At 46.9% G+C, this 16,913-nt stretch overlaps 1 protein-coding gene across 1 annotated transcript in view; it reads left to right on the top strand.

The window, feature by feature from the left end:
* The window catches only part of LOC135256047 (phospholipid-transporting ATPase IA-like), a 107,522-nt gene that overhangs the window by 63,177 nt on the left and 27,432 nt on the right, over positions 1 to 16,913 (top strand). Inside the window, exons 25-28 of the mRNA XM_064337922.1 lie at positions 460 to 524; positions 8,102 to 8,274; positions 9,825 to 10,008; positions 13,102 to 13,212. Of these exons, the coding sequence (XP_064193992.1) occupies positions 460 to 524; positions 8,102 to 8,274; positions 9,825 to 10,008; positions 13,102 to 13,212 (533 nt within the window). The remainder of the gene's footprint in view (positions 1 to 459; positions 525 to 8,101; positions 8,275 to 9,824; positions 10,009 to 13,101; positions 13,213 to 16,913) is intronic.

Below are 16,913 nucleotides of genomic sequence, written 5' to 3'. Positions count from 1 at the left end.
GACCGGAAAGTCTCTTTTATGAGAGTCATTTGTCACACGCACTTTTATATGTTGTTATTGGAGTAAATTAATTGCTGCAGGCCTGCCAAAAATTCAGCCACATTGATACTAGCTCCTGGGGACCTTGTGGTGAAAGCACTCTGGAAGCTGGCAATAGTGCGTTCACTGCTAGTCATCTGAAGACTGCAAGTCATCTGCGCTCCACAGCAGTATTGGAATGTCGCAGGAAAAACACGACAGCCCTCGCAAACTCGTTTTTTTCGGACAAGGGTATGATTTGTACACGCAGAAGATTAATCGAGCCCTGTGCGTTAATCTCATATTCTATAGGCTGGAAATGGCCTCGGGGAGATGGTCTTATGAGGTCGTATTTGGGTGAATTAAAATAAAATAAAATAAATTTGTGGCTTGTCATGTTTTTTCAGGTTCACAGTTGACGTGTGTGTCTTCCCCCCTCAGGACACTCCTGCAAACTGCTCACCCGTAACATGGGCCTGGTGGTGATTAATGAAGGCACACTGGACGTGAGTACCGACCGCCTACGTACTTCCCCTTCCCATCTCCACTCATAATTCTCTCCTTCTTTTCCTTTTCCGAACTGTCCATCCCAGCCAATCACAGGTGGAGTGCAAACTGAAAGAACACAAATGGTTTATGTCAACCTAAACTAACCTGGCCAAATCTAATGTGTGTTTATCAATACTAGCATAAAGCTACATGTTCATTCAAGAAGTATTTGCATTAGGAGGACGTTTAACCCAATGAAATCCCAAAGGGATACCTATGTCCCATGTTAATACAGTAGATGGCTCTACAGTACCTGCTAAATAACTGAAAATCTCCATGTCTTAATGTTTTGGGCAAAGGAAATTGATTGTTCATATTCTGTTACACTGGTAATCCATGATGTCGCGTCTACATGTCTGCACTAGCATATTGAATGTTAGCCAAGCACTAGCATATCACACGTTAGCCAAGAGCACGCATAGACCACGTTAGCCAAGCGCTAGCATATCGCACGTTAGCCAAGGTCCATGCTGTTCAGGGCAGGGTTGAGATCCTTAAGGATAAGATGCGGTTCGAATATCACACTGGGATATGCACTGTGCATTTTTTAGTTCTTCTTTTGAAATTGAAATGAACGCAGCCTTTTAGACAGTCTCTTTTTTGTGGACTGGACTGATTAGTATTATGATTTATTGGAGCCTCCTCACGAAGAGAGAAGGGAAACCTGAGCTGTTTCCCTCCTCCCAGAGCGCTCTATGCTTTCCCTCCCTCCTCTTGCTTTCCTTTGTCTCCTCGTGCACTCTCTCTGTTTTCTTTCTCTCACTTTTCGTGCATCTCTTGGATCAGTCCCTGTTCTGCTCCTCTCCGATTCCCTTCAGGCCTCCTCTAGTTCCAGCTGTCTTCATGTCCCTCTTCGCTGTGATCTTCAGTCTGTTTGTTCCGTCTGCTCGCTGCTCGGCCCCTCAGCTGTCTCTCCTGTGTTTTTGATCCCTATTCTATTTCTCCATCTTTCTGTCTCTTCTGACCTCACTCCTTCTGTTTCTCTTGTTTCTCTTTTGTCTTTGCTTTCCCCTCACTCAACCTCTCTCGGTGCTATGTGTCCTCTCTCTCTCTCTCTCTCTCTCCCTCAGCCCTCCCTCCTTCCCTGGTTGTAATACTGTATGTCTTATTGCCGGTAGTTTGATTGACAGTGAGTACAGGCTGTGGTGAGTTCAGACAGCGCGGTTGGAGGCAGGACAGCCCACCTGTACAGAGGAAGCAGTATCCGATGCCGGGGCAGGAACCCCCCCGCCGTGCCAAGCGTGTCAGCCTGACGGGGGGGCTGACCTACAGCTCTCAGAGGGGGGGCGTGGCAATCCGCCCCGTCAATCTGTGGGCCACCGTGTGCACAGCGAGAACAGGCCGAGGTGCAGTCACGGCATGTGGCCAGACAACACTGCAGGACCAAGGCCTTATTCGAGAGGCACTGCCAAGATTTTTCTCTGAGACTTCCAATCCACCATGTCAGTCATGTTGCAGAACGCTACATTTAATCTTCCCCGGTGGCAATCAGTTTGTGGCCATTAAAACTACCTGATGACATTTCAGAGTTTGAAATTAATGACATTTTTACAGCTTCAGTCAGTTCCAATGTAAGTTTGAAAACCGCTCCAGGGCTGCTGGAGCTGTTCTCTCAAAAGAAATTTACCACAGATCATTTAGCATTTTACTGTTTCAAAGTTCCACTGACAATGGAATTGTATTAAATTCAATTGAATGTTTGAAAATGAAGCAGAGAGAGAGTTTTAGCGCTCTGTAAGTAGACAGTGCTTCTCAAGCTTGGTGAACGCTCCACACATTAACCTGAGCACTCCCTGGATGCACCACAGTAACTTCTCTCTGAAAAAGTCGGACATGTTTTAATGAAAAGACAAGGGCCCACCAGTGGCCATTTTGAGGATCACAGAAGAGAGATTTGAAGTGGATAATTGGAGATCATGACCAATGATCCATGGCCAGCTATAGTGTCCAAGCAATGAAAAGCATTTATGACATAGTTGGGGGGGAGGGAAATTGTAGTGCTTGTGTCTATGTGTGTGGTGTGTGTGTGTGCTGTGTGTGCGCACGTGTGGAGTGTGTGTGTGCTGTGTGTGTGCGAGTGCACATGTGTGGTGTGTGTGTGTGTGTGTGTGTGCTGCGTGTCTGCGCGTGTGTGTATACGCATATGTGTGTGCGTGTGTGCACACATGTGCATGTGTGTGTGTGTGCGTTTGTGGATGTGTGTGGACATACAATGTGAGAACAGGAATGGGCACACAGTTGTGTCAGCATCATCGCATTACATCACGGCCCATGTATCACATCAGCTCCTTCTCGGGCCTGTAATTTAGGCACGGAACGAGCCGTGTGTTTGTCAGCATCCCAGAATGAGTGCGTGCGTGTGCGTGCATTGCAGCGCGCGTTACACACGCGGCGGTGGGTGGTCTGTCGAGCCGAAGCAGAGCAGAGGCGCGATTACTCATCGGGTTGATATCCCCCCTTCGCAGAAACTCCCGGAACCCCCGGGGTTCCCGCCTAACGGGCCGGGGCGTCTGCGCGGCTCTCACTGGGCGCGCCCGAGGTGCCCCGCGCGCCGACGGAAGCAGAAGCGTGTTTGCTAACGGGACGCCTCCTTCCCCGTCCGTAAATCAAACGAGGGCCCGGCCTGAGCCGGTTCAGCCATAACAAAGAGACCCGGAGAGGAGCCGCGCGGAATTAGCGCTAATATCCCCGTGTAAGAGGCGCTGGGAACTGTGGGGTTTAGCCCCGCCCCCCCATTACAAACGGCTGCAGGGTTTCCTCCTCCCGACTGTGACAGTTCCCAGTGAAAGCCTGATTAATCGTAAAGGTCCCTAATTAAAGTCCCATAAGTCCTGTGCGCGTACAGTCAACAGTCGGACTGTAATCCGCTAACCACATAGTTTACTTTCCTCCGTCACTGATACTGAGGTGAGGACATGCAGGGTGTTTCTAAATCCTAAATAGGGTCTGCCTAAGAACTTTTGTCACTTTCCTTTTTAGAGAAAATATAACCGATAACTCAGAAAATACTCAATCTTTGATGCCATATGCCAAAAGCAGGAATTCAACCAACGTAATGAACAAAATAGCCTGCTATTTAAAAAAAAAAATTCCCATGAAATTTGATTGTTTATTTTATTGTGTTTCTGACATGATATCTGTGTCAGAAATTGTTTTTGCTGTTTTTATCAACGCATAACACATTCGTTTGGATCATAGGGCCAAAGGCCCCACATTGGACAGACCAAAGACTGTGTAAATGTCCGTTTGCAAGCGCTCATGGACCTGTGCTGGAAGAAGTCCAAAGTCAGCAGTTCCCTCCACACATTAGGCCTGCCCCAATGAACATGCGTACACACACCACCACTGTCTAAACAGTGGGATTAGCATCTCCCACGCACAGACGCACACACACACACACACAGAAGCATTTAGCCTAGCTGCTGATTCCCCTGACCAGCACTCTCCTGTAGAAATGCTCTGTTCTTTTTCCTTCTCACGTTCTCTCATGCGATTAGTTCAAATAAATCCAATTTAAATGTATTTATTAACATGACACACTTAATAATACATACCGCCAAAGCATGTAGAAAATATAACAGTGGAAAGAAATGTAAACACAAGAATAATAAAAATATAAATTAGAAGTCACCGTATTGAAAGTAAATAGTTAAAACCCATTCAGATGAACAGGGGCCTCTTTCTATCTTGCTCTTCTCTCTGTGAACCGCGTAGCCCCAGGGTCTCACATATTTGGGTTTTGGGTGCTGTGTCGCTGGATTTTAGCACGGACACGTTCCCCCAGGTTGTGGGTGCTCACCCCGGCGTTGGCCTCCTATGGGTCCTGCCCGGGGGCCCCGAATCCCCAGGAGCCTTTAAGAGGCGCATGCCAGAGGTCTGCGGTGATAGATGGGTGGGGGGCTGCCTCTCCAGAAAAGGACCCCCCCCCCATCGGGCCCACTGCAGGCCCCCAGGCCGAGAGACGGGACCCTGCTAATGAGGCGGAAAAGCTCTCCCACCTCAGAGCCGCCCGTCACCACGCTCGCGTAAACACAGCTTGTTTTCTTTCATTCGTTCCGAGGGGACGGCTTTTCCGTTATTCGAGGCGTGACATCATCGCTGCCCTTTCCCTCCGGGGCTTTCTGATGCGTTGGGCGGCCAGAGCCCGCCGCGCTAGTCAGGTGTTTAATGTCTTTTCCAGAATTGGACACGTAGGAATGACTCGGACAGCTAACGTCTGTACATTCAGCTCAGCTTTAATGTGCTTAGAGACACGATCAGGCAGCAACATGCAGTAAAAACGGATGTATTGCGTCCCAAGCGGTTGTCATGAAGTCATTAGCCTAGCTGCAGAATTAATAAGGAATAATAAGCAATCAAGTGATCAGAACAACAATAACGAGGAGTCTAGACAGCAAGACTTAAGGGTCTAGAAAGCATTCTGATGAGAACTGGAATGGATGAAGTTTGTCATTATTAAGGTCTTCTTTTTCCTGCTAAGTTGAATTTTAGATTGATTCCTTATTGTTTGCAATTAGTCTAATATCTAATTTGTATTCTGAGTGGTGAGAGGCTATGGTTATGATGACATCTTCTAAATATCTAGATAAATGTTCATGAACACCTCTTCTTAGGAACAGAAAAGCATACCCATCTTAAGCCTGAGAATTGTATTTTACTATTTTAACTGTATGAAAGTTACTATTGCTGTAGTTGTAAGGACGATTTGTGGCATGCTGCAGTAGCATCAGCTACATGCCAAGCTAAGGTGGCTTCTCTGTATTGTTCATTATTCCCAGAAGCATTGTCCTTGGATACGGGCGCACAGTCTCTCTGTGTGCGTTTTCTTTTCTTGCTCAATCTCTGTGCACATTTTCCTTTCCTTTTCATTTACTTTGTTCATCTGCTCTCCCTGCTCCTTCCAATTCTGTATTTGTTTTTTCTCAAGAAAATGATCCATTTCTCACTGAATAAAATTCATTTTGACTTCCATAAATTTATTTAAAATGTACCAACTGACTGCATAACAGATTGTGCTGTGCATAAAAGTAAAACAAAAACCAAAGAACTGTTTTGGTTTTCAGTTTTTTTTTTCAAGGTTTCCTTCTAATTCTATCTGGAGCCAACCAGCTGGTTCGTTCATGTTCTCTTGTGCTGATGGATTCAAACACGTGTGTCCTCATTTCGGAGTAATAGGCCCAATGAGCCTGGTCAGACCAGTGCAGTATTTAACCTTCTCACATGGTAATGCTTGTACAGTAGGGTACAACCTTTCTGCCAGAAAACCTGCAGCCTCAGGCAGTTTTGACCCGAGTGTCGCTTTAAAGGTTAAATTCGCAGGTCTGTTAGCTTGCAGTTCATCCATACCTTCACCGGTTCTTGTGCTCCTCAGGATTCTGCTGCTCTGGTATTTAACAAAACACAAATGTTGAAGCACTTTTTTTTTACTTTCCAGACATTACAGTGCGTTAAAATATGTTAACATAACATTTGTTAAGAATCCCCAAACTCTGACCAGCTGCCTCTCACTGTGGTCAAGCAACAGCCATTTTGAAAGCAAAAGTCAAAAGAATATTTTAGCGTTTATGTGTTAAAAACTGGAATGGGATAATCCTGAGGAACTTGAGCACCAATCATGGACACACACTACAGGTTACAATTAATAAATCTCTGTTTTCTGAATGATGTATAGGGTTAAAATGCACACTCCTCCTTTATTTTATTAGTTACAAGTGAACAGTACTCCCTATTTTATTTATTGTACTCATTAGCATGCTATAACATTACTTCTGGTTAACATGGAAAATGACATTCTTTTGACATTTTCTTTTTCAAGTGCCCTGTCTTGAAGTGAAAAATTATGTTCCAAAAACCTTTTTTGAAAAGGCAGATGAACAAATCTGTTAGTGATTCTGAAATTTCAGAGGCTTATGAGCTGTAAATACTTTATATATATCATCAAGAGTTCAACCATCACTGGAACTAACCAAAAATATTGAAAAATGGGAAAAACTTTATATTTGACAGAACTACGAACTAGGCCTCTGTGTTGGAACTGAGACAGATTAGTATCAGGGGGAATGTGGGAGTTCGCACTGCAAATTTAAAGACAACATTGGATGACACAGGGAGTTTCCTTTTCACACACTGTGATGGGAGAGGTCCTATAGTGATGGGCCAGATGAATTTGTGTCATTCATTTGTTACACCCCCCACCTCCCCCCTCCTCTGTAGACTAGTTTATTTTTATAGTTTTATTATATTATAGCTCATTATGCATTGGTCCTTATCTTTGTGTACTCCCGTGAGGGAACAACCCTGGGAAAGCACTCTGGTCGGATGTTCAAAGCTTTTATAAATAAGCCTTGTCCTCGTGCAAGGTTGGACCATCCAAACAAATTCTTTTCCAAGGGTCAATTTAGAGAGATTTTACAGTTTGATATGTGCTAAATGAAAACCATACATTGAGGTTTTTGTAAACCAGCCCTTGCTTCCGTTTTGAACATCCAACATTAATGGCCAAAATTGCCTAAATAAATAAATGCATTTGGGGGGAAGGAGACTACTGGGTTGATATTTTTTCGTGGCAAAAGGTTAACATCTTGATGTATTTAAATGGCGGTGCAGTGTACAACGTAGATAGAAGGCCGAAATGGACAAACCCTCAGTATTCATTGATTTATTGTACGATAAAAGTCCATTTCTCTGGCTACTTAGCAAACGTCAGTTATGGGCTGGGTGATGGTTTGCACGCGGGTTAAAACGGTCACAACTTTGATCTTCGGCAAGATGAAGCTTTCCAGGAGAAATGTAAACCTTGGAATCCACCATAAGTCCGGACTCATTTCGGGTTGCTTTTCTCAGAATAGTCGTGCGAGGATATCTTTGAAAAGTCTTTTTTACAAAACAGATGCCTTTTGCGAAGCTCTTGCCAGAAAACAGACGGGAACATATATATGATGGAGTGTAGCGCATTCCAAAACCTCACGACTCTATACGATAATCACGTAGCCCAGCCCGAACTGACTTACAGGGTGAGCGTACACGTTTTCCCCTCGACGAGTCAACGGTGATTAAAATCTTCCAGGTTTAATCAAGACATGGACTGATTCCAGCTTTCCATTTGAGAAAATCTAGCTGGTGTTCCTGGAGGGAAAATGCCCAGCAAAGACCAGATGAATGAACTTGGAGTCTGACATGGGATTGTAGCACAGAGCTTTGTGACCAGATGAACCGTGTGTCATTAATCAGATTGTTTTTGTGCATTGCTTCATTGCTTTTCGATGATGTATTGTTATTAAAGGAACCATCAATGCGGGCCGAGGCATTGCTCTACGCAATGAGGCATGGGAATCCACTTGATCAATAATGTATTTCTACTGGTGTGTGTTTTTTCCTGTAGGTTCATTTTTCATTTCTTTTCAGGCCCAATCCTTTAGGGCTCGGTGAAACTGAGGAACCGCCGTCGTATTGACTGTCAGGATCTTTATTTGTCATAATTAAAATCTGATAACGATTAAAGATGTGACGGCCGTAACGAATCATCTGCCCGCAGGGCACCCGGGAGACCCTCAGCCGACACTGCGGCATGCTGGGAGACGCCCTGCACAAGGAGAATGACTTTGCGCTCATCATCGACGGAAAGACGCTCAAGTACGCCCTCACCTTCGGCGTGCGACAGTACTTCCTGGACCTGGCCCTGTCCTGCAAGGCGGTCATCTGTTGCAGGTAACCTCGATGTTATATAACCTGTTATAGGTAATATGAATTGAGCAGTAGCTCTGTTACATTATTGCTGGTCAGCTTTAGCTGGAGAGTCTGTGTCACTGCTGACTGGAGGCCTGTCGATGCAGTCCACGTCAATATCCCCACAGTCTCAGACCGGTTCAGACCAGACCTGTTGTTTGCGTGCAGCCTTGGTTTGCCAAAACCAAAGCATTATGCACTGCAAAACGCTAGGCTACACAATAGCTGAGCCCAACAGCATAGAGACAAGATGGAGGCATTAGCAGCCGAGTCCTCATGTCCTGTTAAGCTCCCACTCGTGGGGCAGCAGGTCCTTTGGCTTCCTGGGCCTCACGGCAGTCTGGCGGGTCAACGTGGAGGGCGTTACAGTGCCGGCTGTCCACGCCTCAACCCTGAACCAGTGGAGATAAAGCCCACTGAAGCCGTCCTGCTTGAAGGACGCGTTCGTCGCTTCACATTGCACGTTCGAGTGGCCGTGTGATACCAGGCTTAGGGTCCAGTGAGATAGCTGGGGGTAGGTTTGGAGGGGCGGGGCTGGAGAAGGGTGCACCCCTGGGGGCGGCTGAGCACATTGAGTCTAATGTTACACACCCCCCCCCCCATCCCATGGAAACAAGCTTGTCACCACACACCCTGAAGTGGGTGATGATCTCACTGTAGAGCAGCACAGTACGCCCGTGAATGCACCCAGTCACCAGTTAAACCACAGGCATACCGATCAACTCTATTATCCCAATTCACATTCTGAGGCTGTTATGGATTTAAGTGAAAGCCCAATTCATTCAGCTCTCATTAACGAACCTGTTTATATCGCGGTGCTCTGGAATACGAGTTTACAGGTCTGCTGGGGAGACCTGTTTGAGTCACTTAGGCCCTGCGATACTCCCAGTCTCACAGATCATGTCGGGCTGACATTTCTTGTTGTATGCATGAAGCACCCATGTGAGGTACGGGTACAGCGTGACTCTCATTCGGCTCAATAAAACGCAATTAGATGAATGGCGACATTTCAAATCACTGGCATTTAAATGTTAGAGCATGATAAAAGTGGTATGCAATCCGATTCAGAGTTAAAAGAAAAATAGTATTAAACTCGGTTCAACTCCTATTCAATTTAGCATGAGGGGAGCAAATGTACAGTATGAAGATAAATGTTAGTCGTGACGGTAAAGAGAGTCAACAAGGTTAAACCGTGGCCATTTCTTCCTATTGCCATTTAGCAAGAGACCTGGCTGGGAGTTAGAGAGACATCACTTGATTGTTGTCTGGACAGAGTTTCCTTTCTGTTCAGGAGGAGAAAGTACATGACCCCTGTGGGCATGTTAGTTTCTGCTGTGTGCTCATTAATTCCTGTACTGTGGACTCTGTGCCTGCTCGTTTTGGATCAGATAATGGGCATTGCATGCAGACAGCATCCCCGCAAAGTTCCTTCCACCCGCTGCAGCTGGAGGGAGTGTGTACGGTTAGCTGTGCTGCTGTTGTCACGGAGACCCGGTGTGTAATTACCCTCCCACCCCCATTCCCACCCCCAGGGTGTCCCCGCTGCAGAAGTCGGAGGTGGTGGAGATGGTCAAGAAGCAGGTGCGCGTGATCACGCTGGCCATCGGCGACGGCGCCAACGACGTGGGCATGATCCAGACCGCTCACGTGGGCGTGGGCATCTCGGGCAACGAGGGCCTCCAGGCTGCCAACTCGTCGGACTACTCCATCGCACAGGTGAGCGGGTGTGGCCAGCCGGCAGGAAATGATATCTCATCAGTGTTTTGCATGGGGACCCATGGGAGATGAATCTGCTGCTGTAACAACAACAGTATTGTAGTGTAATGATAGCATTTACTTTATTTGACAGTGCTAACCATTGGTTTGGCCACATGCTTTGCACAGGCACTGGTATACATGTAGGTACTATTTTGGTGTTACTATAGTGTTATAGTAACACACACTCCACTGATGTTTTCCAGATTTTGAATCACTTTAGATTCAAAAACATCTGGCAAGGCCTGGTAATGTAATACAGTTTAATGCAATGTAATGAGTTTCTTTGCCAGAGATGTGGAGTGTTTTTACACTGGCTCTGGATGTCACCTCCTATCAGCACCTCTGTGAGATGTTCTGTAACACTGAGGCTGATGAAAGCACCCAAGGCATGCAGGGGTCATTGAGGTCACCTGGCTTAATGTGCAAAGGTGTGCTTTGCTCCGATGAGGACTTCACGTGCGGATTGTAACAGACAAAGAGAAGCACAAAGCAGTTTGAGCCTCATTTGGCTAAGTGCACTGTGACTCAATTTCCTTGAGAACGATCCTTAATTAAGTAGCTGGCTCATTACTCAATTTTTCGTATTCACCCATTTCTTCAGGTGACAAACCCTGACAAAGGCGCATAGTGCTGGAATGTAGGTCAGTTTTCTAATTAAATTAAGAAGCACAGAGAGTGTGTAATCTCATTTTTGAAATTGTAAAGGGGAAGAACGAACCGACGTCTTCTATATTAGTTCGTAGTTCTTTCCCACACACGTTGCGCGTTATCCTGCCGGAACGTTAGCAGTATTGTCACTGTCGACAAGCAAAGACGCTCTGGCGTATCGTAGTGATGTTTTGTTGTGATTCGGCCTTGTGACGGCACCGCATGCGATCCTCTTGTGTTCGGCTACCACCCCTTTGGCGGTGCGGCGGCGGTGCTCAAATTCGAGCCGAGGGTGACACAACAACAGGGGACTTTCACGGCGTGCCGGTGTCAGGTGACTGCAACGGAGAAGCTGTCATTAGCGGTCGGCAGGAACATTTAAGAGGCAGCACGCTCTCTCGTGAAAGCCGACCCTATCACGGAAACCTGCTTCCGTGCCCCATTGACTCCCAAAGAGTTCTGGCTATCGGGTTACGCCTCGCAGGGTTTATCGAATTATTTGCTACACGTGTATTGTTTGGGACGTGGTGTTTCTGTGACACCACGTGCCTCCGTGCATGTGTGTTCTCTTTTTGCTGAACTATTGACAGTGTCCTCTGGATGAACCCTGTAATGAATCCATGAGCCCCCATCCGTTTGGCTTCCCTCTCCTGCTCATCACGCACAGCCTTACGGAGGCCATCTTGTTTCTCTCAGCTGCCATTGTTTGTGGTTAGAGTGATGTGTTTCTCCATAGGTCGTTGCCTTGCGACAGTTTGGCGGGGTCTTTGATCTTCAGCGTTGTGTCTGTAATGAAGGTCACCTCAAGCACTTATCAGGGCCCCACAAGACCCTGTGGTGAGCTGTGTGGAAGTGCTGCCAAACCGCTTCAAGTGTCAATTTACAGTCAGTCATTTTTACGCACAGTGAAAAGGGAATTCAAATGCAAACGCAGAGGTTAATGCTTCTGAATGTCACACCATTGACTTAAACTTAAACATCAATACACTATATTATATTTAGTCTGTGTCCAGGGTTATTCGTGAAGAGCACTGCCTGTCTGATTGTAGATTCTCATGCTGCATATTTGGGGCCCAGTGGAGTATTTGATCCCCCTCCACGGGTCAGCAGGGCCTGGGGAAGGGCCCACATATCCCACCTGAGATAAGAGACCAGACCCCCCCCCCCCCCCTTTCCCTCCCCAGTGGTACATTCCTCAGCCACTCCACCATTGCTGAACCTTTCTGACAGATTTATAAATTGGATGTGTGTTACATGTTGTGATGGTTCACCGAAAGTCAGGCTTAAGGCCAAGATGGATGTATTTAGCGAAGAAGCAGTGTCTGGCTGGCTCACTGTCGGGGGATTTATCCTGAATTGATGGATTACGCAGCAATGGGGCAGAACTATAAAATTGGACTGGACGTACTATGTTCGTGACATAAGGAAAAACGTGGGCTCCTGTACACTGTTGAATGTATCTAACTTCTTTATCCAGTGTGCACTTGTCATATTTTTGCAGCTGAATATTTGATTAAAAGATACGTATTGAAGTGTATACTGTCAGCCGCTGTTAGTCCTTAACTTTGACTTAACAATTTAACGCAAGCGGTATTGTTTCTTTCTCCACACAGCTTTGCAAGTTAAATTCGGTCGTCGTTTGAACTCGCCAAACTCGTTGAGGAGAAAAAGGCTTCGACTCTTGCATTTAATTGTGGGTCGAACTTAGGGGCGAACGTTGATTGAATCCAGGCCTCGGTCTCGCAACCTGCAACTTATCCTCCGCCGTGCCGGATGGCCAAAGAAACCGCGACCATGGAAAGAGTTTGCAGACCCATTTATCAGCTCACCCTGTTAAGGATCTTGGTTTGATGTCTTCGGGGGCGGGGGGGGGGGGTATGCAGTGCTCAAATACTCATTGGCTTCGTACAGAAGGTTTGATCATTTAAATGATCTTGGGACCCGTAGCTTATTCTGATATTAAATGAAATGAACCGTTCCTCCCTGCCTTCAGTGTGAGATGCTCGGGGGAGCTAATTTAAGTTTGTGGCACTTTGACGGTACTCCGCTCTTCACTCCCGTTCGTGTTGATACTGCGCTAACTGAAGGGTCCCAGAGGGAGTGACACCACCTCTCTCTGCCCTTCTCGAAACCTCGCGAACGCCTGGAAACGCAATCAGAGCGCGGCGAAATATTCCGAGAATGTCTTCATTAAGAGCCGCGCTCCCTCCTCCCCCGCGGAGAGTCGGTCTTTGAAGCCGTGGCGGTGATAAGGTCGCCCTATTTTTTGATCAGACGCCCCTCTTGCGCTTAACACGGGCGTTCGCTGATTGGAATCCCTGGTACCCTATGCCTTGGTGCAGTGTACTGTTGTCCTGTAGGACTGATATTCATGCATTTCCCCCCCCCCCACACCTCTCCCAGTTCAAGTACCTGAAGAATCTGCTGCTGGTTCACGGAGCTTGGAACTACAACCGCGTCGCCAAGTGCATCCTCTACTGCTTCTACAAGAACATAGTCCTGTACATCATCGAGGTAGGACTGCTGCACTATCTCTCTCTCTCTGTCTGTCTGTCTTACTGTTTGTCTCTGGTCTGGCTTCTTGGAGACCCCTGAGCTCATCAACTCTGCCCTTGATAGGCTGTGATAAAGACCAGGCTTGGTGTCCATCTGCTATATCCAGGGCTAGAAGGTCTCTTGACAAGTCAACAGTAGGTTATCAGATTTTGATAGCAACATTGTGGCAGAGTGAGTGGAAGCTTTGATCAGCCCCTGACCAACCCCCAGCCCGCCCACCTCTGTATTTGGAGCTTTGTTCTCTGCTGAAGAGGAACTGAACGCTAAAAGAGAAGGCTTCAGCGGTTCTGGGGAGGTTCCAAAGGGGACAGTTCATTGCTTTCGGAGCAGCTGGGAGCCCCTGTCCAGTCCCGGAGCGGGGATATCGGCAGCCCCTCGAGGAACGGGCGCCCCGGGGTTCCCAGCGTCACGGCCGGGTCAGCTTGAGCTCCAGCGGTCCCGGTCGCCGCTGGACTGTGACCGCAAACAGATGGTCGGCCCAGCTGCCTCGCATGCACGCGTTCACGGCAGACTGGATCTCAGAGCTCATTTAAAAGTCACTTAGCATGGTAAAAATAAACCTACAGTTTGGCCATTTGAACGCAACAGGCCTTTAAATACCAACTTTAGAAATGTTTCTGACTCGGTATGAACGTTGCGCATCTAACAAAATGCTCTCCCAGCAGTTCCTTTTCAAATATCTTTTGCCTTTCTCAAAGGCAAATTCTTGAATTTCAGGCTCCTTTGAAATATGTCTGAATGATAGTTGTTGTTGAAAGATGAATGCTTTAAGGTACACTGCTATAGGAAACGGCACCGCTGTTCATGAGATTGACTTTCCTGCACACTATTGGCGTAGAATGCTAGATCTGGGAAAGCACACTTTCCAGCAGACCGGCCAGTTATACACCGAGACTTGTTCATTGGCGCCAACAGCGAAACATTCATGTCGGTTAATAAACGCTGATGTGGGAATATCTGCCTGACATTTTCCGACGTCCTCCCTACCCACGGCTACAATCAGCGACCCTGAAAACAACCTCTTTTTTTGAGGAAAGCCATGTATAAGGCGATGGTGAAATATAACCCCCAGTGCTATGAAACGGAGACAGATGAGGTCCCCCCCCCCCCCCCCGCATTCTTTCAGGATAAAGGCTCAATGTTATCTCTCCTCTGTTGGGCGAGATACTAGTGGACGTACACTCTCGGAGCCCTCGAGTGAGACATCACGGCCCCAGTGCATGCTGGGGGAGCGGCTCCTGGCTCCAGGCAGACACATGCAGCCTTCTGGGGCAGAAAGCGTGGCCAGATGTCGTGAGAATGTCACCGCCGGCAAACGGGGGAACGGGGTTTAGGGGATGAAGTTTCGGATCATAAATTGGCTGAGCCCAATGGGAAACATTACCTCCTTTCAGATTCTCTCTCTCTCGCTCTCGCTTTCTCTCTCTCTGTTTTTCTTTCTCTCTCTTGCCCTCTGTCTTTCTCTTTCTTTCTCTTGTCCTTTCTTTCTTCTTTCTGTGTTGCTTGACTTTATTTTCTTTCCTCGTTCAGTTTTATGTTCTGTAGTAAATCAGTGGAGACCCTGAAATTCCACCGTGTCCCTTTCTGGTAAGACCCCAGTCTAAAAGCTCCGCTCCCGGCTAACCCTTTTAATGGGGCTGAGCTGCCTCTGTCTCCCTGCTGTGTCTACAGGAAGTAGAGCATGCCATTGTTGATAGGTAGGATAGTATTCGTGTTGCTAATTAGCCTACACAAAAGGCTTGATTTGCTCAAAGAAGCAGATTTGAAAACATTTCAAATGAACACTCAGATTCTGATTAGGCACTGAGGGCTTGACTAAAATTAGCTAGAATTTTGAATATGGCAGCGGCAATCCATAAAAAATAAGACGTGAGAACCATGTTCACAATATACACTCATACTGTGGCTAAGCTGTGTGTGTGAGCATGTCCGTGTGTGTGTGTGTGTGTGTGTGTGTGTGTGTGTGTGCGTGTATGTATGCATGTGTGTGTATGCGTGCTTGCTGGCTTGTTTGCTTGCTCATGGCCTGTCATTTGTTGACCGTACTGACCTCAGCATTGGTGGTCATGGGTGTTGCAGTTCTGTGCTCTCCCATTCTGTAGCTAATACAGTAGGTAGTTGTGGTGGTGCTGTCTCTTCTAGCCCTGCCTTTTTCCCATGGTTTGCAGTAAAGGCCTATTCACTGTGAGAGGAGGCTGAACAGTGTAGGCCTTCAGGCTTCATTGAATGAGGTTCTACAGTACGCTTTCAAAACTGGAACCACTTGAGACAGTTGGAACCAACAGGACTGCTGTTGTTGCCTTTCTGTGTAACTTGGCTTCAGGCTGCAGCTGCCTAGGTCTCGCTATTTTGTTCTTTCTCTTTTTTGTGTGATTTTGAAGTGTTTGTCGAAATGTCCGACACATTAGTTATTCAGGGTCCAGTGCATTTGCAGTGAACATATGTGCAGCCTCTAACGTACTGAACAAGCAGGAGAATACCAGGCTGTGCCTGTTTATTGTTGCAAGCCCAACTTTCCCAGAATGCACTGCATGCCCAAACTGCATGAGCGCAGCTGGTAGACATAATTTAAGAAGTTTTTTATGTAGCCACCTGATTATTGTATTTATGCTATGCTTTCCTAAGTGTTTGCCCTTTAGAGGAGCCAAGAGGCTATGCTCGTTCAATCACTCCGGGGTTTCAGGGAGAAGATCTCTCGCACACTTTTACTCTGGGTCATGTAGTCCTATGTGAAAGCTTGCAGACATGATATTGTACGCAATACAGACTGCTGACCGACCCCTTGTGTGTCAGCCATTGCCCGAAGCAGTGGCACACTGCCACAATGGCTGTAATTGCTACAAAGGCTTGCTTTTATACTGTTAAGTTTTTTTTCCCCCTCCATATGGTCAATTTACATTTATTTCTAAGAGGGAGTATTGTACAATGTGGAAATAATTATATCCAGGTAGATCTTGACTGCGTAAAGGGTTCATTCTTTATCATGAAGCAGTACCGCAAGATAATTATTGGCTAAAGGCTATGTTTCGGAAGTTTGAACAGTATCTTTTTTTTCTTTATTCAGGAAGCTTGCATATTTTTACATACACTTGTATCTTCTGTCAGGGGAATCGCCATAGTGATGAATTTCAACTTAATCAGTCAGGAGGGCCTATTGGTGTGGGGGTAAGGGGGGGTCAGGGTTGGGGGGGGGGGGGGGGGGGTTAGTTGTGGCTTAAGACTTGACTGACAACTTGTCAACTGTCCCAGCCACATTTGGGTGATTGACAAGTGGCATTTATGGGCTAATTACAAGAGGTCCATTCAGCTCTTCCTGAAAGCACAGAGAGACACAGAGAAAAGAAGCAATAAAGGGCCCCAGCAGCCAACTGGTGCTGAACTCTGAATGGGAGGCGAGGGTCTCCATCATCACTGTGACACTTCTTCCCCTCCTTCCCCACACACACACACGCACACACACACACATGCATGCACGCACACACACACACACCCCACACTCACACACACACACCACACACACACACGCATGCACGCACACACCCACATGCGTACACACACAAACACGCATCCACGCACACATGCACATGCACATTATACATACACACATGTACATGTACGCACACAGACACACACACACACACACACACTTTCCATATTTG

This window comes from Anguilla rostrata, chromosome 5 (genome assembly GCF_018555375.3).
Source record: "Anguilla rostrata isolate EN2019 chromosome 5, ASM1855537v3, whole genome shotgun sequence".
NCBI lineage: Eukaryota > Metazoa > Chordata > Actinopteri > Anguilliformes > Anguillidae > Anguilla > Anguilla rostrata.
Note: the sequence above shows the minus strand (reverse complement) of the source record. Positions and strands in the feature narration are given on the sequence as shown.